The sequence below is a fragment of the Lepidochelys kempii genome, chromosome 1 (assembly GCF_965140285.1).
Source record: "Lepidochelys kempii isolate rLepKem1 chromosome 1, rLepKem1.hap1, whole genome shotgun sequence".
NCBI classification, from domain to species: Eukaryota; Metazoa; Chordata; order Testudines; family Cheloniidae; genus Lepidochelys; species Lepidochelys kempii.
In genome coordinates, this window is record NC_136380.1 from 250,797,459 (window position 1) to 250,822,981 (window position 25,523).

At 42.6% G+C, this 25,523-nt stretch overlaps 1 protein-coding gene across 4 annotated transcripts in view; it reads left to right on the forward strand.

Moving 5' to 3' along the window:
• TBXAS1 (thromboxane A synthase 1) overlaps positions 1 to 25,523 on the forward strand; it is a 316,426-nt gene that overhangs the window by 69,436 nt on the left and 221,467 nt on the right. For all 4 annotated transcript variants that reach the window (XM_073323035.2, XM_073323042.2, XM_073323058.2 and 1 more), the window contains one exon: positions 7,351 to 7,444. In XM_073323035.2, coding sequence (XP_073179136.1) covers positions 7,351 to 7,444 — 94 coding nt within the window. The remainder of the gene's footprint in view (positions 1 to 7,350; positions 7,445 to 25,523) is intronic.

Genomic DNA, 25,523 nt, shown 5'->3' on the forward strand with positions numbered 1-25,523 from the left:
GGCAGTTTGGAGCCGTGTAAAACTCTGAGACCATCCTTCCTACATGCGTCATTTTTGTCTGTCCAATGATAACTGGGCTCTTGCCCAAATCTGTCAGTACTGGCCCTGGTGCTAAGTGTACAACCAAGGGTGATGCAAGGAGGCTCGCTGCACTACCCCTTATGGCGCCTATGCAGGGGCCAGCCACAATTGCAGTTCCTGTGCTCTCCTATGTACAGAGACCGCTCCTTGCCCATGCTCCCAAAAATTTGGGAGGGGGGAGCTGGGGCCAGTGGCTCCATTCCCTGCCTGTGCTCCAGCCACCAAAACTAGCAGACCGCAGAGAGGGAACCCTTGCTGAACTTTGAAGGTATGTGAGGCACTTGAGGCAATTTTGCTCCTCCTGGAGCTCCCACTGGTGTGATATGAGACCACCCTGCCTCCCAGCATTAGACCATGGCCTTACTGGCATCATCTGTCCTTAAGTGGCTGTATGCATGGTCGGGGTTGTTGAGGAATTTAGTACAAGAACTTTAACCCTGTTCCTCTGCAGCATTGGAAATCCTTGCTGTCCCCAAGGAATAATAGACCACAGGCCTGGGAATCAAACTCACTTGCTTCATGGCCGTGCGTAGATACAATCACTAGGCCCCTGGGCAGGGCCCACTTCTCCATTTAAACTCGTTGCATCTGCAGCCAGTCCAATCTAGGTTTATTCTTATTGGTATTTAGAAAGGGTTGAGATGTACGTGGAAACACATGTCGTGCATTTGCAAATGGAGTTGCATCACTAGGATATGAATTTGCATAACAATTAGAATGTCTAATTAAGCTGAAACTTCATGTCCTTTTAATTATGCCATTAAGATGTCTAATTACAAAATGAAGACATGTAATTATGGGGCGACAAAACTTTATGAAATGTTATCCTGCTCACTGGAAATCATGTTTTTTAAAAGAAGCCTCAGTTTATACAAATATCAACTTTCCTGACTAAAGCTGGGGTGTTCGAGCCCCGACGGTAACGTGCTCTGCCGTAAGCCCTGCAATAGGCGGGCACAAATGAGTATACAAAAAAGAAAGAAAGAAAAGGAGATTAGTGCATGTGAAAGGTGCCATGTTAACCGTCCTAGAGAGTGAGAGGTAGGGTGGTCTTGTGGTTAAGTTGCTACACTGAGCCTCCAGAGAGCCTGGTGCAGTTCATAGCTCTGACACAGACTTGCTGTATGGCCCTGAGCAAGTCACTTGAACTCTTTGTGCCTTGTTTCCATTGCCTCATCTGCTGAGATGGCTATCAGGGGTTCTAAGGGCACCTGTCTCCTAGGAACTGGACTGAGGCCACCAACTCATTTTGCAAAGATACCAAACAGCCACAAGACGGCAATGGCTTTTGGTTGCTTCAGAACTGGATCACATTTGCCCATTGAGATGACGCTGGTGAAAGGCTCGAAAGCCCATTATTAAAACTGTAGAATGATCACAGGCATGAATTTTAGCATTTGTTTTGAAAAAGTCATAGCCCTGTTGGAAGAGGCTGCACTCTGAGTACCCGGCCTCCGAGAGTAGTGATGAAATATTGTATGGGTCTGCCATACAGGCCTGCAGTCTCCCATGGGGCTTCTCTCTGGAGCATAATGCCTGTTGATTGTCTGTGCAAGTGTTATTGGCTTTCTTTTTTTAATTGGATGCGACTCATCAGTGATATTAAAAAAATTACTATAACAAACCTGCGGTTTTATTATTACCTATCTCTTGAGCCACCAGCTCCCTCATGACAACATGCGTTAAAAGAATTGTTCAGTAGACCAGAACAGTGTGGATTAAAAGATGATTGCTGCCAGATATTGGAGGTATAAATGTATATAAATTTGCCCTTGCCTTCCTTGTATATCATTAAAACACTAGGTATTTCATCTGGAATAGGAACACTATGGTCACGTAAACTTTGTAGCTGGAAAATACTTTTGTCCCTAAAACTGGTAGATTGTGTCTGTGTGTGTGTGTGTGTATGTCTGTCTGACTGTCTATCCTATTCTGACATGAAACTATGTTAAAATGGAGTTAAGGTTAAGAGTACATATCCTAATTTAGAATTTAGATACATTAAAGGGATGCTGTAATTATCCCCAAATCAAGTGTTTATAACCCCATATGTTCATAGATAAAAACCATTTGAAAGAAATCCATGCTTATTCAGATATGGAAATATAGAGTTAGGGCACCCAAACAGCCTTCTGAGTCTGCCCTTTCACTGACTCTTAAAAAATTTCCTGTATAATAAAAAACTCACTGAAATCTTGTGCAAAAGGTATATTCAAATACATATTTGGAGGGATTACTGATTATTTTTCCTTACTGTGCTTTATAATTGAAAGTACCTCCTTTATCAGAAACATTAATTCTGTCATGCAGGGGCATGATGTGATAACCATACAGGTTAGATAAAGTGTTATTTTAGTGTTTGTGGACCCAGATGAGATTTGACTGATTCTTAAAGACACAATACATTTTAAAAAATCTTTTCCACCCCTCACTTTGTCACACTATATGGCAGAGTTTTATGGCCAGATTCGCTGGTACACTTTGGCTGCTTTATCCATTTCTGGAACAATTCAAAGTGGCCAGAGCATACAAGCCAGTTAAACTGAGTTTACAGCTGCTCTGGTTTGTCAGTGCAAAGCAGAACAGTCAGTGTATATCACAGTTTCCACCCCCTTCCTGTCCTCCAAATTCCCTAGCTTCTTGCACCTCTCTACGTTACCCTGCATGCACACACCCCTACTTCTCCCTCCTTCACCCTCTACATTCCCTTGTGCACACACACGCATACACCCTAGTTTCCTCTTGTTCCTGGCTTAACCCTTGACTAGATCTGGTAGTTTTTTGAAAATAAATTTAGGATTAAAGGTCACTTTTTGCCATTTTTTATTAAAGTTTATTTGTCATGAAGATCTGCCCTCTTTTAAATGGAACTGTTCTCAATGAGTCTAAAACCACAAGGCCCTCTGTGCTGTGAGGAGGCAGAACACAATCTAACTGGGAAAAATGAGAGACCCGTTCTCAAATGGCCACCAACAGAGGGCAAGTGTGCTTCCGTCCCTTTAAATAATGGGAGAGGGCAACCATTTTGGAAGATAGTTCTTTGTGGAATTCTCTTAGGGTGACCAGATGTCCCGATATTTGGGGCTTTTTCTCATATAGAGGTCTATTACCCCCGTCCTGATTTTTCATACTTGCTATTTGGTCACCCTAAATTCTTTGTTTCAGAAGAACATTGTATCCTTCAGTCTTTGCTGTAGTAGATATCTTCAGTTATGAAAAATAACTATGTATGTAAAATAACCATTAATTCTAAAAACTTATTCAAATGTAGCCTATAAATAAGATTTTAGTGAGATTCAACTATATGGGAAGTCTGAGGAGTCTCTTGGTCTTCTACTGAAGTTATTACATGCCAAAGGAAAAAAAAAGTCTGACACGAGGTGCTAAATTTCATAAATGACCCATTTTAATTCATTTTAATTCCTAAACATATTAAGAGATTTACATGTAAATACTCAGACAGTTCATTCTGTACTCAAGAGTAGATGCTGTAATTTTGGGGAGCACACCATTTGTTTTTCATATATAACAAAGAGTTTGAATCCCTGTTTTATGTGCAAAAACCCTAACTATGGAGTTGCTACTGATACCTTTGTTGGGGTGTATGTGTGTGTGTATTGATATCTCTGTGTGTGTAAAATAAACTGGGGGACATATCATAACACTTACCTGTTTACCAGGGATAAGCCCTATTTCAGCAAAGTATTTTCTGTTTTCCCACCCAGCCTTCCAAAAAAGTCTTTTCTAGTTCCAAGTTTCAGTGAAGTTAAAAAGTGTACCACAATTTTTCTCTCTAAACATCTCTATTTATAGCTCTCAGATGTTGTCAAGTATGCATTGCATCTTTGAAGGAGATCAGACACAGAAAGAATGAGAGAGAAATGTGGGATAATTTCAATGGTACATGAGTCCGTGATGATTTCATATTGACTCTTGAACGGTATCTTCTGATGTAAACTGTTTACACTAAATGATAGAAGATGTATTGTAAGTACTCACTTAGTGGGGGGTTGATGGGGCATTGCCACCTCTGTTGTTTATTAATTTATTATCTCTTAAAGGCCAGAAGAATTATCATACTTATTATTAATCATTATTATTTATTTTCCTCTTTGTCTTTGCTGTGTATGCATCTTTTGTTCTCCCTATTGTTCTTTTGCACTCTGATCTGTGGAGGGAAACTTGACAAAGCCCTGGCTGGCATGATTTAGTTGGGGATTGGTCCTGCTTTGTGCAGGGGGTTGGACTAGATGACCTCCTGAGGTCCCTTCCAACCCTGAGATTCGATTATTCTATGATGATTCTATGCGCTTGGGCTATCCTGTCTGTGACCACTGCTCTAACCACTAACCCACTCTTCCCTCCCAGAGCCAGCAACAGAACCCAGGGATCCTGATTTCCAATATGTCACTCAAAGAGCTGTGTAAATCACTGGCAAAATGTATCACATTCCCATCCAGTAGGTCAGGGGTTCTCAACCTTTTTCTTTCTGAGGCCCTCTCCCTCCCCCCCGCAACATGCTGTAAAAATTCCATGGCCCACCAGTGCCACAACAACTGTTTTTCTGCATATAAAAACGAGGGCTGGCATTAGGGGGTAGAAAGCAGGGCAACTGCCTAGGGCCCCACAAAGTTAAATTGCTCAGGCTTCACTTGAGCCCTGGGTAGCGGGGTTCAGGGCCCTGGGTTTCAGCCCCGCAAGACGTGGCTTTGGCTTTCTGCCCTGGGCGCCAGAGAATCTAACACTGACTCTGCTTGGGGACCCTGGCCATCTTAATGCCGGGATTTCCTAGCTTTCCAGTGCTTGGCTTTGCAACCTTAATGCTATTTTAATACAGCTTTTTTTTGCCATGTAATTTCCCAGGTTGTTTGAAAACAACAATCACATACAGTGGGTTTTTTCCCCACAAAACTGAGGAAAAGCAGCTAAAATAGCAGAAATACCCCACAATTGTAGGGTGTCGGAATGTGTGCTCAAACATGGCACTATTTTTTCCCCTGCCTTCTGAGTCATTGTGTGCCAGCGCTCAGCATGGCTATGTTAGTGCTCTGCTTACCATCTCGTTGTAAATCATGTTTTTATGCCTTTTGAAAATCTACTTCAAATGTAACTGGAACAAAGAGCATCAGAAGACGGCTGCATCCCTGAAAAAAAGGCCATTATGTGGAGCTGCCAGAACATTCTGAGGCTGACAATGATGAGATGCTAATGAAGGGGTGAATGGTCTCCACACTTGCAGTATATTTTCTTTCCTGTGCTCTCATGAGAATCAGTGCTAAACTTTGAACACCGTTTGTGCTATTTAGCTCTTTTTTTTTATTAAGTATTAGTTGATCACATCATCTCCTTCATGCAGTGTACTCAGTTTTATTTCATTTTGCAATACATGAAGATCTGTGGTTTTGGTACCATTGAGAGAAAATGCATTGTATTGTCGATTGGATAGCTATGAGTACCAAAATCTGATGCATTGTATGTGTTTTAATGATCATTCTATTTATATTTTCAAATTAAAACATCAACAATAAAATACAAGTAAGTACACTAGTCTATAAAAAAATGTTTTTGCCCCTTACTTTATACACTGAGGATATCAAAGTCCCCAAAATGAAAACCACAGTTTAGGCAAACCTAAAAATAAAATAAAAATAATCCGTAAATAAATAAAACATAAATAATCATTTAATAATAACTAATCAGTGAATAAATAAATAATAAATACTAAATAAATAATAAATAAATTAGCCCCCCCATACATAAAACATATAGTAAATGTGGACTTTTATGCCTTCCCCCCTTTTCTTTCTCCACAATTCCCTGTCACATTGAAATTGTGCGCTTGCATGAACCAAAGATAGTTTGTTTCTATTCAGAATTTGTGCTCCCACAGGTTTGTCTTGTCATCTAAAAAATGTTGCTATCTAAAAATGATCAGACATGTACTCTGTTATAATAATTTCTTTTTAAATATCGTCACAGAGGAAAATCAGCAGAAGTTGATCTATTATAAGACATCATTTGGGGATAAAAAAAGTACAAAATACCACTAACTAGATACCTTAGTCTCACTTTGTTTTGCTGGTCACAGGAGATCCAACTCTCTATTCACATTTCTAGTTATGGAATATTTCAGCACCCAGAATTCTTTGAGACTGGGAGAAAAAAAATCCAGATGTGACACAAAAGATGGTTTCCTTTGACAAGTCATTTCAGAGTCCAACTATTCTCCCTTTTATCTTTTTTTTTTGTGAAGGGGAAGCACGCACCTTCTGTCCTTTAGTTAGGAGCAGAGCAAAGCATCTATATATCACCTAGGGCTTTTCAAGTGGAATGTGTGAAGGTTGTGTGACTATCAGACTCTTCCACAGAGGCTCCTTAAACTGAGAGCTGGGGTCCAGGGGGTCAGAACTCATTGGAATTAGTGGGAGTTGTTCTATTGACTTCAGTGTGCTTTGTCCCTGTAGTGTTACTATTCAGTTAAAACTTTATTGGGTATCTGGCTAACTACAGTTGTTGTTCATGCTTATCCCTGGCAGACTTCAGTACCTAAAAACACCACTCCTATTTAAAATTGATTTTGGCATAAAGGTTTCAATTGTTGTGTCTGATGATGTGCAGCCACGGCATTTGACTGTAGGTGTACCTGGGAGTTTTTCCGTTGGTTTTTGGTTCTTCCTATTTTATCATGTTTTAAGTTGCTGACTAGTAGCTGGCAAATCAGTTAGCCAGTACATCTGGCACAGTAGCTACGTCTCCCTGAGATACTGACAGTATCTTGTCTCTGGTACTGCTAATTCCAGCTTGAGTTCTTGCACCAATGGTCTAAATGGGTAGTGGGGAAGGGAATTGACCACTCCCTTTTGCTCCCTTCCCCTGTGCCACCAGTCAGAAATGAAATGTGTGTTCTAATCTCACTTATGTTATGGCAGTGTACCTTCATTGACTTCAGGGGTTTCTTCTGATTTACCCTGGTGTATCTGAGAGCAGACTCAGGTGCCCCAAAAGTTTCCAGGCCTAGATATGCTGTGTTGAGGTATCTCTTTTCTCTACCACTTGCTCCTGGGGAATCAGTCCACTAGCTTTTGCAAGTGTGCCTAATAAATGGAGCTACAGAGCAATGCCTCTGTGTTGATTGTGCCATTTGACTGATTGCAGAAAGCATCTCCTCCCACTCTTACTCCAGGAATTCTACTTGATCTAATTCCTCTGGAAAGCCACATCGTGACTACATCCAAAATTAACTTCTTGTCTATTTAACCCCTTTCCTAGGTACTCCACCTCTTCGTTTTCCAGGCTGGAGAAGGTGGGTATCAGGCATCCTGCACCTTTGCCTTTCATCGGAAACCTGCTGTTCTTTCGCCAGGTAAGAAGGCTTTGAGTTGGTATCTATCCAAAAATGTTTTAAAAGAGCAGGGGAGATGGGGAGGAGGGGACAGGAGAGAGTGATCTTGTAGCTACTGATTACTGCTCTTTGAGGATCTTCCTGTGGAAATAACAAGCACAACTCACCTTTGTGACCAGAAGAAACATAGCAAGCAGCTACCTACAAGAGGCACTGATTTAAGGACAAAATGAACCAGACGGAAAGAAAGGGTGTTTCTGAAGCAAATTATTTGAGCTTTTCCAGGAAAGTTCATGACCTTGGTGGAGTAAGCTTGGCTATGTGAATAGAACAGATTATATTAACTAGCTCTGACTGGTTTGTTCTGAGCTGCTTCAGTTTATACAGCCCTCTGTTGCTGATTGTACATGTTTATTTCAAAGCATGTAACTTTGTCTACTCCCAATCAAGTAAATGAAGTTAGATATCATTAACTAATACTGCTCCCTGCCCCCAGCTTTAAGGTCTTTTTTGAGGGAGGGGAGTTTTGTTTAGTTTTGGGTTTTTTTGCTCATGTACAACAACAGAACTGTTTCATTGAGAGAAACTTTTGTTTTATGGTCTGATTTCAATAAAGGCCAAGGACCCAGTCTCTCAATCTGAGTTTACAGTGGAGCACCGTCATTTTTCAGGTATGGAGCGTTAGTCTCTCCCATTCACATTGGTGGCTTTCCATGTTGGTTTTCAAGATTCCAAAGCACTTTGTGAAAGGAATCTGGAATAACTCCAGTGTTCAGGCCATATTCCCCCCCAAAAGGCTTAATGTCCAAGATTGTCTGAGAAATGTTAATGAGTATAGTTCTTTTTGCTGTCAAAGTGGTTACACTCCCAGTATCTGATTCATTGTTTGGTAAGGCATTTTGAGGTACCTGGAGTATTAATGTAAATCCAGGTTTCAGAGTAACAGCCGTGTTAGTCTGTATTCGCAAAAAGAAAAGGAGTACTTGTGGCACTTTAGAGACTAACCAATTTATTTGAGCATAAGCTTTCGTGAGCTACAGCTCACTTCATCGGATGCATACCGTGGAAACTGCAGCAGACTTTATATATACACAGAGAATATGAAACAATACCTAAATCCAGATTCAATTCTATGGTGAAACTAATTTAAATAGTCGTTTTCACATGTGCACCCAGTTTCAACCAGGAGATAATTTAAAAGGCTGAATCACCTTAACAAGGACTGGAAGGCAGTAATGAGACACGGAGCTGGTCAGCTTTAGCACTGCGACTTGAAACCAGCCTGGAGACTGAAAGTAACTAATCTTGTGTCTCTTTGATGACAAAGCACAATTGATCCCTGTCCTGGCACTTTTTCAGCAACCGGCTGACAGAGAACTGAGTCACCCTCTTACCCCTAGAGGGAGTTGCTCTTGAACAGGGTTGAGGCACTGGTGAGAGTAATGTGGGGAAGTTTTCGCTGCTGTTACCTGTGCTTATACTTAGACAACTTTAGTGAAACTGGTTTCTTTTATATGCACTAAATTAACATAAACAATATAATGAAGAGAAAACACATGCTATTTTACAGGGTTTTTTAAAAATAAAACAATGTAAAACTGATGTGCAATTACAGCTTTATATTCATGCATGAGTACTTAGAAATAAGAATTCTGGATGGGATTTAAACAGTGCTTAAGTTCTTAACAGCACAAGTCCCATGGATTTGCAGTCCTAAATCATTTAGGTTCTTTTGAAAATGCTTCTGTTCTATTGTGGGTGGGCATTATTAGTTCTATCGCTGTCAGTAGGAGCTAGGCACATGCTGTATTTAGTCCAGGCTCTTTGTAATTTGTTTTTCTCCCCTGATAGGTTCTTCTGTATTTTCCTGTTCTGTTTCTTTGATTGTTTTCTCAGAAATAGTGCCCATAGCAACACACTGGTAACAGGAAGACCATGTTTGTGCTGCAGGCTGTTTTCTAATGGTAACATTTTCACATACACATGTACTGTACTGAACTCAAAAAAGGACATCTCCTCCTCTCCCAGTAAGAGATAAACAGAGGCAATATGTCATCTTACTGGGAACTAGGCTGGATTTTATGGACCTAGTTGTGAGGGCACAGCAGCAGTTTGGTGGCTGGGTTAGTTTTTAAGGACAGCTCAGATGCAAGAAGTAAAATGCTTGTACATCCCGTCATCATGTATAGAACAGTAAGAACTCTTTGCACTTACATATCAGATGCAATAATGTGATTGTATATAAGCGATCTTGTAAACAGCCTTTCTTCCAAGCCTCTTCGAAAGGCCGAATCCTTCTCCTGTACTCAGCATTGCCAACCCCCAGCATTCAAAAATCATGGCAGGCCTCCCAAAATCATAAATGGTTTAAAAATCATTAGATTTTAAAAATATATATTTTAAGGTTTTTCCATTTGCTTTCTGGGTTTTGACTGTACTCAGGTCACATTTTCAAGCTTTTCTCTGCAGCCATGAAGGCTAGAAACTTTTAAAAATGAACACTGAAATTCTCACATAATCTCATAAATCCAGGAACTGGAGTTTTAAGAAAAACACCAAATACCACAAGACTCACAATAAAATTGTAAGAATTGATAACACTTATGCTTACTTATATAGCTGAATAAAATCTATGGACCTGATTCTTTTCTCACATAAATCATGTAAATCATCAGGTGTAGCTCTAGTAAAGTTAATGGGGTTAATGCCAGTTTTATTTCATCATATAAGTGAGAGGAGTATCGGGCCCTATCTCCCTTTCTCAGATTGCCTTGAAATGAGGGGGAAATATTACTAATGTGAGTAGGATTTTGCCCAGAGTGCTTCTTTTTTATTGTAAACCTACAAATCAAATTTCTGTTACAAAACTCAAACATGTTTTTCTATATCTCTTCTGTTTAAACAAAAACGCTTTATTGAAGAGTAAGTATTGTTTAGTTTGAAAAAGTAAATGTAGTGTTTGTGAAATCTCTGGTTGTTGGCTGGAATGAGGGTCACTGCTATGAAGTGTCGTTTGAGAGCTGGAAGATGGTGAGTGGCGATGGTGGGGGGAGAAATTTGTGGGGAGGTGCAGGGAAATGAATAAAAAGGTAAACAGCAAGTTGTTCCATTACTCGTAAGGTCCCACTTCTCTTTTAAGAACAGGAGAGAGCGACAATCACACCCTGAAATTAAAACATACCCAAGTTAATCGGCTAAAGAAAAGAAGATATGGAATTTTTGCAGTCCTGCAGCTGGGAAATTACCTCAGAGTCCAAGATATTAGATTAAAAATACTTCGATTACATTAGAACCATTTGCAGTGGGTAACATCTGCTGCAGGAGTAAAAGTGATTATGCTGTAAAAACATTGTGTTTAATTTTCCCAGTAATTGAGCAGGAGATTTGCAGCAGACAGAAATGCAATTTCACCAGGAACACTTGAGTGTTTCTCATCCTCCCTGCAACAATCTTGCATTTTTCTTACAAATCTGTGGGAAAACCAATGGGGTTTCCTCCCCTCTTGGAAGCATAACCGGATATACAAAGCGTACACAGAGCACGCAAACAAAACAGGGCATTAGAGCCACAGACTATTTAAAAACTGAACAAAAATCACCTCTTAATTCACAAGCTAATGGTTTTATTATGTGACAAATGAGTTCAAAACCTAACATATATAACACGGCCCTTCCCCCAAGAACCAGAGAGAACACTTGACCTGTTGCTCTTACAGTGTTGAATCCCCTCCCCCTGTACCTCGACCTTTCCTAAGAAAGCAGGTATCAGTTCTGCTGTTTTAAAATGTCATTATCTTGATATTTTAATGGTTCGAGTGATCGGGTACTTTACCTGTGGGCACTATGTACTATTCAACTTGCTGTTGATCTTTGCTGAGCTGAAAAATGTCATGGTCTTGGGGTTTTTTGGTGGGAGGGACTTTTATAACCAGTTGCACCTTCTAGACTGTTGGGTGAGCTGCTTTGGGTCCGTATATTGGCATGTTTATATTTTAGTTTCTCCCATTATTCATTCAAAGCTTCAATCATGCTTGTGACTGGTTGTGTGCTGCCTCCCTGCCTTGCATTTTAATGAACGACATCGCTCTTTTAGCCCCTTTCTTGGCATGGACAAGATGCTCTTTGTTTGCTCTGTTTATTCCTGATTGGGCTACTTGTCGTTCCTGGGCTTCCCCTGAGCAGCCCTCTTCTGCTGAATGGAAAATGGGCACTGTATGGATGCTTTGTCTCCTTCAGTGTTGGATTGGGCTGGGCTGAGCAGTTTAATGGAGTGAAGGGTGTGGGGAGAAACAAGAGATCAAATGTGATTCTTTCCCACTACTTATCTGCCAAAAGCATCCTTTGATATGCAAGTCAAACAAAATGCAGGGCCCTTGCCATAATGAAATTAATTCCTGTCTAATTTTTGAACTAGAAAGCAGCACATCAGTGTTTGGATATAGAAGCTGCAGCATTGACTGTTCAGGAATTTAATGACACAGCACGTAAACCAAAGCAAGGTTTTAGAGAGACAAATGGTGAGGAGAATGGGAGGGAAAAAAGAGGGAGCTCACAACTAATCTATTGGCCTGTGTTAATTGCAGGAGTAATATAGCTTGCACTGACAGTAAAAGCTTGCATATGGTTTTGTGTTGTTTGGTAGAGATAAACAAGAAGAGAGGAATGGAATGGGGAGTGTTTGTTTGCCAGTTGATTGATATTTAAGTGGGAACTGGAAAACAGGGCCTTGGCATAATGAACAGATATCTCATTATCTTTCCCATTTGGTCTTGGACATGTATTGCGGGCTGACACTGTATCCTGTAAAAATGTACTGGGTGGTTTTAATCATCTCTAATGCATTGGGAAAATTCTTCTCACATTAGAGGCCTGTTTATATATTTCTACTGAATGAAACACATGCATGCATTACAAATACAACTCTACCCACTGCACAGAGTGCTGTATTGTACTGGGCTTTGATTCGTGGTATGGATGTGCATATATCTGTGTATGCATTCTCTCTCCTTAGCTTCGTCAATCTCCTTTATTTTGATTTGCACTTGATACTGCCTCCCTTGTACAGGACCCAGTCAATTTGGTTCTGCACATGGTCTAATAGGTTTAATTTTTAAATCTGTTTTTATACAACCCTAGCGCTCCTGAAACTAAGGGGCTGTAAGTTCTAATACAAATATAGGCTAATAGGAATGTAAGAGCCAAGAAGGAGCTCTGTGTGTCTTCCTTACGCAGTGCTCCAGTGCTGATCTGTTGAACTGCTATTACAGTTCTGGGCTTCACTTGAACAGAATTGTGCTCAAATGTGTATTAATGTTGTACTGCGCACAAATGGTTTAGGTTTAGACCCACCTAATTTTCACATGTGACTTTAAATATCAATTTGAACTCTGGTCTCCAAGGGAAGAATGGCTAGTATGTTGATAACCCTTTGTGCAACCTATATGTTTCAGCAGTCTTAGTAAGATAGATCTATTTGAGATAGTAGACTTTATAAAAATAGGTTATTTCACAATTCTCAGTGATGTTAGTCTGGCTTTGACTTTCTAAGAATCAGTATGGTATTAGTAAATTTCCATTTAAGGGAAAGGGAATTAGCAAATGCCCTTGTACATCAGAAAGAATTCAAGGTTTTGTTAAGTTTCTTTATTTTTGACTTAATACAGTGCAGAAAGGTGTGAAATGTAACGTAACATCCATCTCTGGTTACTTTAAAAAGTTATCTCACAGGTTTGGTAATATACTGCTTTTCAACTCTAGATTGTGGTCTGGTTTAAATCCAGATCCAGCTGGTAATGAAAGTTGTTACCACAGCTTGCTTGGTGGCCTAAGTGAAATGAGTTTGGTGGTCTCAGTCTAGTTCCTACTGGATAGATACACACATGACCGAAATAAAAAGAAATGCCCCCACAGCTGGCACAAAGTGGTACCCTGGTTGGCAGTGGAGACTGAATCACCCTCTAAATCCTAGAGGTGGCCTATTCAGGTTGGGATTGAAGCATGTTGATGGGGCATTGTGGGAAAGTTTGCATTGCTGCTGCCTGTGATATATTGATGAATCAAGAAATTGTATTGAATGTTAGATTTTTGAATTATGAGTATTAAGTTTTGGGAGGTGCTTCATGATAGGTTGCAGAGAAATGAAATAAAAATAAAATATTTTGTGTAGATAGAGGACTTTATTGTTCTCAGGCTAGCCATCATCAAATTCTCACACTCACATATACTTTGATATACCTTTCTCATACATGAGAACACTTTAGTATGAGTGTGTGTACATCAATGACAAGAGAATGTATATAAAAAGGGAAATCTTTGGGGCCTGCTCCATTGTATTTAGAGATGCTCCTTTTTGAAGAATACATGTGGAAAACTTGAAGGGAACTTTGTTGATGATTTTAGGTCCAGAATTTGGAGTGGTTTTATTCTTTTTCTTGTAGCACAAAACCTTGAGAGTCCCCTGATTTTAGGAGTTGGTGATAGAATTGCGAGAGCATCAATGAGGCCCAAGTAAAGATGCTGAGCATAGTATTTTGTTACTCACAATCCAATAAGGTGAAGAAATCTGAGGGAAGTGAGCTGAAAGCTTAGGGTGAGCAGACGTCCCGATTTTTAGTTCTTTGTCCCGCGTCCTGACCGATGCACGGTCGGGATGCCATTTGTCCCGATATTGAGGTTTGGCTGTTCCGGCAGCTTTTTTTTTTTTCCCCTTGCTTCGGCAACACTGCTTTTTTTTTTTTTTTGCTTCCCCCATGTCTCCCGATATTTTGTCCATTTCATCTGGTCACCCTATGAAAGCTGCTGGGCCAGGAAAAAAACAGTGTCTCCAATATTCATCATAAAGGCATTCAACAGCTGTCAGCGAGAGGTGATGTTTCATGGGCACCTTTGGAAGTATTTCTGTGTCACTGACTAGTCTCTCTTCGCACTTTCTATTAAATGCAGCTCTTTAACACACTCAAGTAAGATACTGTCCCTAACTGGCAACAAGAGTAAGCAGAGACCATAAATATAGCCACAGGGCACATCTAGTGTGACCGCCTTTTCAAAAGGCAAAAGTGAGACACGTGCAGGAGCCTCGCCCCCTCCATGGCCCCACCCCTGCTGCTCCTCCTCTTCCTCCCCCAAGGCCCCACCCCCCGGCTAGGCCGGAAGCCAAGAGCTGGGCTGTGGTAAGAGCCACCAAGTTGCTTGGGGAACCCCAGACCCTCCACCTGCCCTGGGTGGGGGGGCCAGGAAGATCGAGAGCAGCCCCTGGCCCATGTCCCCACCGAAGTTCCCTGTAAGCTGCGCGGGTGCGCAGCAGCCTATTAAGCGCCGCACAGGTGGTCATGAAACCTGCCTGGCACCTGCCACAGCCGGGGAAGTGGCGCCCCTCCCCCGGCCCCAACTCAGCCCCGGACCTGCCGCAGCTGGGGCGTCCCTCTCCTGACACCAATCCAGCCCTGGCCCGGACCTGCTGTGGCTGGGGCGCCCCTCCCCGGCCCCAACCCAGCCCTGGGCCTCTTGCGGCCGGGGGAGAGGTGCCTATCCCGCGGCCCCAGCCCCGGAGCTGGTGCAACAGGGAGAGGCACCTCTCCCTCCCCTCTCCCGCCCAGGTGCTGCTGCGGGGAGAGAGAGCTGGGGGGAGTCCTCTCTCCATGCCATAGCCCAGGGGCAGACTGCACCCCAAACCCCTCATCCCTGGCTCCACCCCCAAGCCCGCACCCACAGCCGAAGCTCTCACCCCCCACCCCAACCTTCTGCCCCAGCCCTGAGCTCCTCATCCTTGGCCACACCCCAGAGCCCACACCCCTAGTCGGAGCCCTCACACCCCTACTCTCTGCCCCAGCCCTGAGCCCCCTCCCACACGACAAACCCCTCAGCTCCACCCCCACCACACATCACCTCCATATTGGTGCACATAACAAAATTCATTCCACACATGGGTGGGAAAAATTAGAGGGAACATTGGTCCCCGCCCTCTGGGGCATGTCGCCCGGGCAGGTGGAGGGTCTGGGGCTCTCCACAGTGGCCTGGGCTCCGTTACTACTGCCCGGCTCCAGCTTCTGGCCTGGCCATGGGGCAGGACCTTGGGGAGGAGAAGAGGGCGGGGCCTCATGGCAAGGGGGGCCTCAGGCCCACTTCAGCTCCCCCCGCCCCACACACACACACCAGGAAGAGGCTGGCGCTGCCCTGGAGCCTTAGACAGGCGCAGAGCAGTGCCGCAGGGAATTGGGACCAATGCTGTCCTGGAGTCGTTCAGCCCAGGACTGGGACTTGACTTCTGCATTTTGGGACTGTCCCGCCCCATTCAGGATGGGTGATCACCCTAGGAACATCATTTGGGTTCACTTGATTGGTTTTAAGCACCAATGCCTTAGCTCCATCCATCTATCCCCTTTGAGCTTATTAACTTGTACTCAGTTCAGAGACATGCTCATACTGCTGAGGCATGCGTATATTTCTCTGCACTCTGTGGAAGCCTTTCTATGGAAATGCTGAGTGCTGAGGCGCCCTGCGTTTCTGTTAGCAGCGCTCGGTGGCATGCTGGATGAAAACCAGAACCCTCTCTTTTTAAAATAACAGTCTTGCAAGAAGCTAGAAACTGTAAATAAAACATACAAAGCAATAAGCAAATGGGACCAGCTCACATGTGACTATATCATGAGAATGGAAGCTGCTAGAGATTCAAGTTTTGAAGCTGGTTGGGCAGTTTTATTATTACATGCTTTCTTGCTTCTCCAAATAACAGGTTTTCCTCTCTAGGGGAGGAGGAGGACATCTCTGCCATCCCTTCCAGCATCTTAGAAAATCCCCATTGTTTGCCATTTTGCTAACAATTGGCCCAGCCTCTGTCACCCTATCAAATGCTCTGTGTATGTTTATGCTGCAAAAAACAAAAAGGGGACTCTTCTTAATTCATATGAAAATATCAGTGAAGGTGAGACAGCTCACTTTGAATTTGCATTAGCAGCTCGAGTTAAAGTCTACAGGAGAGCCTGGGGTTGAATTCAAACTGCTAACCCGAGTTAAAAGCCAAGTTGCCATATCTTCTGGGTTAAAATAGCAGTGAATACATGGAAACTTGGCTTTTAACTCAGGTTAGCAGCTTGAATTCAACTCCAGGCTCTCCTATAAGCTTTAACTTGAGCTACTAACCCAACTTCAAAGCCGAATTGTCTTATCTTCCCTGCTATTTTACCCCATGTTAGCTAACCTGAGCTAAAAACACACTTGTTTTTTCAGCCTAGAAATAACCCCCGGTCAAAAACGACTGGATGGGGACTCCCTTTGGCGCCAGAGAACAGCTATGTAAAAGTGGTCACAGTTTTGCTGGTGAGCTGTGTAATGCTTTCCTTAGCTGCTCTTATTGGCAAGCTGGTTTTGTGTAACTATAGAAGCTTACCTTATTAAATGCTGTGGGGAGTGGTGCTTCAGGCGATTGCTAATAGGATGTGAAGGACTTCACCTCTACAATGGAAGGAAGAAGCTTGTTAAGTGGTAGCACTGGTGAATGAGAATTGGGACTCTTTTCAGAGTAACAGCCTTGTTAGTCTGTATTCGCAAAAAGAAAAGGAGTACTTGTGGCACCTTAGAGACTAACCAATTTATTTGAGCATGAGATTTCGTGAGCTACAGCTCACTTCATCGGATGCATACTGTGGAAACTGCAGAAGACATTATATACACACAGACCATGAAACAATACCTCCTCCCACCCCACTCTCCTGCTGGTAATAGCTTATCTAAAGTGATAATCAAGTTGGGCCATTTCCAGCACTCTGTACTCCCAGCTTTGCCATTAACTCCCTGTGTGGCTTAGGGCAAGTCACCTATGCTGAGATTTTCAGTTTCCAATAAAACTAATGGGAACTGGGTATCCAAGTCTCCTTGGTGTCTTTGAGAATCATGGGTTTACCTGTTCTGTGCCTTGGTTTACCCATCTGTATAACTGATACAATATATTAATACTTACTTAGGGGAGCGTGATGAGAATTCTCTAATAATAATATGACCTAGCTCTTTGTAGAACTCAAAACACTTTTCTAAGGAGGGATCAGTATCATTATCCCCATGTTACAGATGCAGGAAACTGAGGCTTGGTGAGGTGACTTGATCAAGCTCACCCATTAGGCCAATGGCAGAGCAGGAATAGAACCCAGGTCTCCCATCTTGTGTTTGTAAAACAAATTATCCTCTGATAAAAGATGACATACAATTGAAGAGTATTACATTAGTAATAATAGCAATAAACAATATTTTATCAGTTCCAATCCAGTCTAGATCAGAAGTGGCCAAAAAACATTGCTATTCAACAGCTGTTTGGTGGCTTATGTGAAATGATTATCTCCATCCAATTTCCATTGGAAAGAGGTATGCATCACACAAAGTTTCCATCACAACTGGCTCTCTTGTTAGCAGTTTCATCAAAGAGGCTAAAGATTTCATAGATGTGGAGATTAATCTACCCTGTATTGATGGGTACTGTGGTTGAGATACATTACTGGGACAGTGATATATGGGAGGTTGCCATGAGCTATAACTAAGGCTAAGATTTTGTCATGGTTATTTTTAGTAAAAGTCATGGACTGGTCATGGGCAATAAACAAAAATTCACGGAAGCCATGACCTGTCTGTGACTTTTGCTGCTGTGGCTCCATGGTTTCATCATGGGGGCTGGGAGCTGTGGGGTTCTCTCTTTACCCTCAGCAGCTGGAAGCTGCAGGGGGGTACCCTCTGCCTACGGCGGCTGGGGGCTCCAGAGTGACCATATTTCCCGAAGAGAAAATGGGACATCGACAGCGGGTCGCCTGAGGCGTCCGCCCCCACCCCTTCTGCGAGGCTGTTGCCCATCGCTGGAACCCTGAGGAGGGCCCCCTTAGGAGTCTGTCACCTGTTGCTGGAACCTTGCACGGGGCCCCTTGTCACCTGTCACTGGAACCCTGCCAGGGCCCCACGGTCCGTCAGCTCCAGAGTCCTGCAGCCCCTGGGGCTGAAGCAGAGAATGTCAGGGAGGTCTCTGGAAGTCACAGATCTCCATGACATAAATGTAGCCTTAGTTATAACTTTTCTAAGAATACCTCACATTTACATAGCCTCTTTCATCCCCAAGAATCACAAAGGCTATCCTGTACGCAGGAATTACTTCACGTACCACTGAAATGCAACTATCTTTGGGGTGAAATGCAGCAGTTATTTACAGCAACACTAAACAACAGTTTAAGTCAGCAAGTGAAGTATATCCAAGTGTAATTTTAGGGGGCTGTAGGTAGGCAAAATGTAACCACCCAAATTACACTTTAGCCTGAACTCCAGGGTAACAACTCCTCTGTCTGGTGACTGTAAGGAGTCAGCACCTTCGCCGTGTGTCTCATTTGAAGAATGACACAACGTCATGAATAAAGGACTTCAGAATCCATGGCTCTGAATCCAACACCTTGTACACAGACACTTAAGAAGGGAGAAATAATCTGAATAGAATAATGGCAATCTGTTAAATATATGCTGTCGTCATGTTGGTGAGTTATTGGCCTGGGGAGAATGTGTATTGGCCAAGAAAAGTCTCTTGGATTCTTAACTTAATACAGAACATAAAAGAATCACTGCTATATTAAATAGGTGCATCTCCATTGACATCAATTAAGTTGCATTCATTCCCTCCCGCTTTAAAGTTAGAACTTAGTGAGTCCAGACTCTGTTTCCCCGCCTTTATTAGAATGCAAAGAACTCCCCATCCAAATGAATACAACTACTTATAATAATGGCCAGGTATCAGTTATAGTGCTGGTATTATAGATAACCCAGAATGGTTGCTGATAACAGGCATTTTCCATGAGCCAGCACATTTAGCTGAATCTTAACTTTATTAGCAGTTTTAGAGTAACAGCCGTGTTAGTCTGTATTCGCAAAAAGAAAAGGAGTACTTGTGGCACCTTAGAGACTAACCAATTTATTTGAGCATAAGCTTTCGTGAGTTATAGCTCACTTCATCGGATCCGATGAAGCTTATGCTCAAATAAATTGGTTAGTCTCTAAGGTGCCACAAGTACTCCTTTTCTTTTATTAGTAGTGTCTAAATGCATTAGCCATGTGCTCTTCAGCATATGGTAAATACATACCGATTTATTTTCATTAGCGTTTTGTTAGAAGTGCTGCATAGCCCTAACTCCATCAAAAATGTTTACAGCATGAGCCGTTTCTTAAAATAAAAGGCTGGGCTACAATCATCAGCTTGGCCTGGAAAGATTGGAGAGTGAGTGATAATGAGAAGCAGGAAAGTGTAGCCGTGTATAGGTTGGAAGTCTCTCAGCTAGCTGGTCCCGGTTTTGCAGGTCCTTATGCTAAATAACAAGTGGAGGGCTCTGTACAGCTCCCTCTCCAACCATGTACCCTCATATCCTTGACATTCCACCCTCATCTGTAACACACCTCAGATCTTGTTAGCCACCATAGGAACATGAGTTTATGAGGCTGCTTGGCCTCCATGACTCACTCCGTATGAGTCAGGAAGTGAAGACAAAGTGCAGTTTTCCACAAGGGGAGCAGCTGGGTAATGCAGGTGGGGAAATGAATCTTTGACATGGCTCACTGAGTCAGATGGGACAACAGAGGAGGTATTAAGGATAGTATTCTGGGCATGTGACGTGGTGTAGGGCCCTGTGTGGCTGCATAAATTGCATAGGAGTAAAGCTGCCATCGCACCGATGTGGGTGGAAATACATATTCTGGGAGGCCAATATTTTTATTTATACTTTTTGTAGCAAAAGTGAAACTTAACTAGACAAACAGAAGAATAAGGAAGGACTGACTTGTCTGACTTGTATTAAAATAATAATAATAATAAAAATACTTCTTTAAATCCTCAGGCAAAAAACTGCAATTCCAAGTGCTGGTGGGCTTTTGTAGGTGAAGACCTCATTTTAATAGAGCTCATTTGAAATTTTTCAACCAAAAACAGGGTTTAATCAAAAGCAATTATTTTTTTGGGAATTGTCAATTTTTCAATGGAAAATTTCTAAACAAAAGCAAAACAAAATTTGTTATTGCAACTGGAATTTTCATTTTGGTTTGGTTTCTGAAAACAATTTTTTTTAAACTTCTGATTTGTTTCTTTTCTTTTTTCATCATCGAAGGCAATAGAATTAATAATATCATCTAGGGATTTTCCCCTCACACGTTTTGCTTTTGGTTTTATTCCATTTTTCCTTTTTCCACTCAGCAACTTTTTGAAACTTCCTCAACTTTGGAAAAGTTACAGGATTGCTAAAGAAAAAACAAACCACTGTAACTTTGTCACTGTACAACTTTCCAAGATGAAATAGTTTTGAAAAGTTAGAGTGGAAAAAGGAGAAAGGAAACAAAATTAACAATCCTCCTCACCACTGGACATTATTCGTTCTGTTGCACTCAGTGACAAAAAGAGGGTGGGGAAGAGAAACAGAAAAGGGAGGTAAGTGAACATTTGAAATTTTGAAAAAAAAATCCACAAAACACAAAGAAAATTGTTCTAGATTGAATCCTGCAAAATGGGAATAATTAGATTTTTTTTCCCATTAAAATCATCTTTCCCATCTTTTGACTAGCTCTGCTTCTTACACACTGTATCTGGTGGTTCTTAGTCAATTTGTGGAATAGCCAAAGGTGAAAACATTTCTTAGGTAAGATGACGGCAGGATCCTTGTGTACCTGATATTTGGGCTTGATGGCATGGAAGCCTGATGGCAGCAATGAATTGTCTAGGAGGGTTTGTGGGCCTGGGGAAGGGAAGATTAAAGACTCCATTGAAAGAAAGGGGAAAAGGTCTTACGAAAAGATGGGGACTGGGAGGAAGAGTCTATGGGGGGGGGGGGAAGGGGGGAGGAGAGGGAAGGAAGCAGTCAGAATAAAAGATTAGAGGGGAGTCCCAAAGTTTTGATGGATTCAGGGCACATTTACTATTATCCAATATACGTTGCTTGCAAGGAAAGGAGGAGTGTTTCATTGAATTAAGGCCAGGACAGGTTGTGACCTGCCAAAAGGCCCCTTGGTGCTTGACGAGGCACCTGACTGAACAGGACATAATGGGAAATGACCAAAAAGCTGGTGATTCATCTATTAGTGTTCACAAGGTTTACCACTTGAAAAAGGATGAACACACCTGATCAGGTCAGAAAATATACCAGAAGGGTCACCAGGCTATCTTTCAGCTGTTTCCCAGATTTGCAGACGTCCTTAGACTTGATGTGCATTATAGAAAAAGTTCATTGGAAAGGACTCTTCATAACTAAAAAGAGGGAAAAGTTGTTCATGATGGAGTTAACTGTAGCCTATTTCCCAGTAAATGACCTTATATCGGAGACCACCATTTTAATAAAGAGCCTTGCAGAGTTCATGTCAGATAGAATTAGGGAGTATGCAGGAAGAAAAAGAGTACTTGTGGCACCTTAGAGACTAACCAATTTATTTGAGCATGAGCTTTCGTGAGCCACAGCTCACTTCATTGGATGCATACTGTGGAAACTGCAGAATACATTATATACACAGAGACCATGAAACAATACCTCCTCCCACCCCACTCTCCTGCTGGTAATAGCTTATCTAAAGTGATCATCAAGTTGGGCCATTTCCAGCACAAATCCAGGTTTTCTCACCCTCCGCCCCCCTCCCCCCCAACTCACTCTCCTGCTGGCAATAGCCCATCCAAAGTGACCACTCTCTTTAAAATGTGTATGAAAATCAAGGTGGGCCATTTCCAGCACAAATACAGGTTTTCTCACCCCCCCACCCCCTTTTTAAAAAAAAACACACACACAAAAACTCACTCTCCTGCTGGTAATAACTTATCCAAAGCAACCACTCTCCCTACAATGTGCATGATAATCAAGGTAGACCATTTCCAGCACAAATCCAGGTTTTCTCACCCCCCCACCCACACACACAAACTCACTCTCCTGCTGGTAATAGCTCATCCAAACTGACCACTCTCCTTACAATGTGCATGATAATCAAGGTGGGCCATTTCCAGCATAAATCCAAGTTTAACCAGAACGTCGGGGGGTGGGGGGGTAAGAAAAAAACAAGGGGAAATAGGCTACCTTGCATAATGACTTAGCCACTCCCAGTCTCTATTTAAGCCTAAATTAATAGTATCCAATTTGCAAATGAATTCCAATTCAGCAGTTTCTCGCTGGAGTCTGGATTTGAAGTTTTTTTGTTGTAAGATAGAGACCTTCATGTCTGTGATTGCGTGACCAGAGAGATTGAAGTGTTTTCCGACTGGTTTATGAATGTTATAATTCTTGACATCTGATTTGTGTCCATTTATTCTTTTACATAGAGACTGTCCAGTTTGACCAATGTACATGGCAGAGGGGCATTGCTGGCACATGATGGCATATATCACATTGGTGGATGTGCAGGTGAACGAGCCTCTGATAGTGTGGCTGATGTTATTAGGCCCTTTGATGGTGTCCCCTGAATAGATATGTGGGCACAGTTGGCAACGGGCTTTGTTGCAAGGATAGGTTCCTGGGTTAGTGGTTCTGTTGTGTGGTATGTGGTTGTTGGTGAGTATTTGCTTCAGGTTGGGGGGCTGTCTGTAGGCAAGGACTGGCCTGTCTCAAATGGCCCACCTTGATTTTCATACACATTTTAAAGAGAGTGGTCACTTTGGATGGGCTATTACCAGCAGGAGAGTGAGTTGGAGGGGGGGCGGAGGGTGAGAAAACCTGGATTTGTGCTGGAAATGGCCCAACTTGATGATCACTTTAGTTAAGCTATTACCAGCAGGAGAGTGGGGTGGGAGGAGGTATTGTTTCATGGTCTGTGTGTATATAATGTCTTCTGCAGTTTCCACAGTATGCATCCGATGAAGTGAGCTGTGGCTCATGAAAGCTCATGCTCAGATAAATTGGTTAGTCTCTAAGGTGCCACAAGTACTCCTTTTCTTTTTGCGAATACAGACTAACACGGCTGTTACTCTGAAACCTGGAGTATGCAGGATCTCGTATTTATATTTGTGTTTACATTTTTACTTCCATACTTTTAATGCCCCACAGAGCCATATAGGAGGCCTCAAAATACAATATCTCACTGTCTAATGCTATTTCATTTCCTGAATGGAGAACGTACCGTGAGAAGACCAAACCTTGAATTATAATGGCTCCCTAAGGCAAAAGAAGAATACACTGAGATCTTTGGGTTCCTACACAGCCAGAATACATAGCTCTAGTTAGGATATAGTTAGTTTGGTGCAAGGTTCTTATATAAAGTATGCTTTTTAGACTTCCCCTTTAATTTTCTCTTCACCCTATTTATTTAAATTCCTGTAGCATTAAAGTCCCTTTTCATCCTTTATGCTGGATGTTGGCTCTGTTCTCTGCAGTGCTTTCAGCCCGTACTACCCTGTCTCCATAGCACTGTAACTGTGACTGCAAAGATTATGTTGTGGTTACAGCACAGGGGTGCAAGCTTAGGTTCTATTACTGTCTCTGCTCCAGATTTCCTTGTGGCCATGGGCAAATTGCTAAGTGCCCATCCCATGTGGGTGTGCAGTGGAGTGAGTACACAAAAACCTTTGCAACCACTCTTGTGTGACCCACATAAGGACTACAAACAATTGCAGTCTTTTTGCTCAGGGAACTATAGGGGCTACTCCCAAAGGGAGAGGCGAGAAGGCAAGGCCATGGTTCCTCTCCCCCTTCACAGCAGCCTTCAGAGTGGTCTGGGTATAGTGGCAGGTGTAAGCTGCACTGCCCAGAGAGGTGTAGCAGCCAGTACGCTCCCCCTACATGGTGGGGAGTTCAGGGAGGAGTTCTGTTTCATTGGGGTAGAATTTGACTGGGTTCCTCCAGGGGCAGTGTGCCCCTGGGCTGTCCCTCAGTGGCACAAATGAGTCCCTAGTCTCTCAGGGGACGTCTACACAGCAAAGAAACACCCCTGGCTGGCCTATGCAAGACGACTCGGGCTCGCGGGGCTTGGGCTGCTGGGCTGTTTCACTGCTGTGTAGACTTCCAGGTTCAGGCTGGAGCCTGGGCTCTTGGATGCTGTAGGGTGCACAGTAGTGTCAGCAGAACTACTGTGTGCTGGGGTTTCGAGTTTGACTTCTTAACTCCGTCACTCACCCCTTGGGCCAAAAGGGCTGGATCTGTTATGCAGGCAACATTTTTAATCCTTGATGGATCATTCTTGATGGATCTCCTCCAGCCAATCCAAGGCTCCTGCCTGTATCATGGAAAGAGACAGAACTGACCAGTGGGAGGCCTTTAGGCGGGAGAGGGGTGGAACAAATAATAATTTTTATATAAAGTGCTTTACAAACTGTGAACAAAATATTGGTGCCTAATCCTACGCAGGTAAATCCATATTTAGGCACCTAAGCTTGTGGCCGTCTTTTCAGAGGTACTGAGCACCTGCAGATTCCATTGAAGTTAATGGGTGCTCTTGATTTTCAGCCCCCTTGAAAATCAAGCCACTGATTTAGTCATCTAACTTCAGGCACCCACATTTGAAACTTCTGGCTGAAATACAAACAACATCAACCAAATGCCACCACCTCTGGGATTGGGTGGATGGCAGCCAATCACAGCACAATACCCTGAAAGGGAAAATTCTATGAGCAAGGACCCTAAGGCTCCCCCAAGAGACTTTGCACAGTAAACAGCCTGGAGTCTTCCTGAGGAGGATGAAGGACTGAAACAGCGATACCAGAATTTGAACCTGATGTTTGTTAATACAGTAGCACCTAAAAGCTTAACCAAAATTGGAGCTCTATTGTGCTAGGCATTGCACAAACACACAATATCATAGTTTCTGCCCCCAATATCTTACAATTTAAATAGACAAGACAGACACATGGTTGGAGAAAGGAAGCATTATTTCCATTTTACAGATGGGGAAACTGAGGCACAAAAGATTTAAAGTTCTGATCCTGAGCCTATTGAAATCAATGGCAAAGCTCCCCATTCACTTTAGTGGACACAAGATCGGATAGTAAATGGCATGCTAAAGCTGACAGAAAATCTGTGGCAAAACTGAAAACTGAACCCATAGAGCAGATATTCCAGTTCACTGCTTTAATCACAAGACTTGCTTGCCTTTCACTCTCTCCTGTTGTTGCAGGGAGTGTGCGTATATAGGAAATA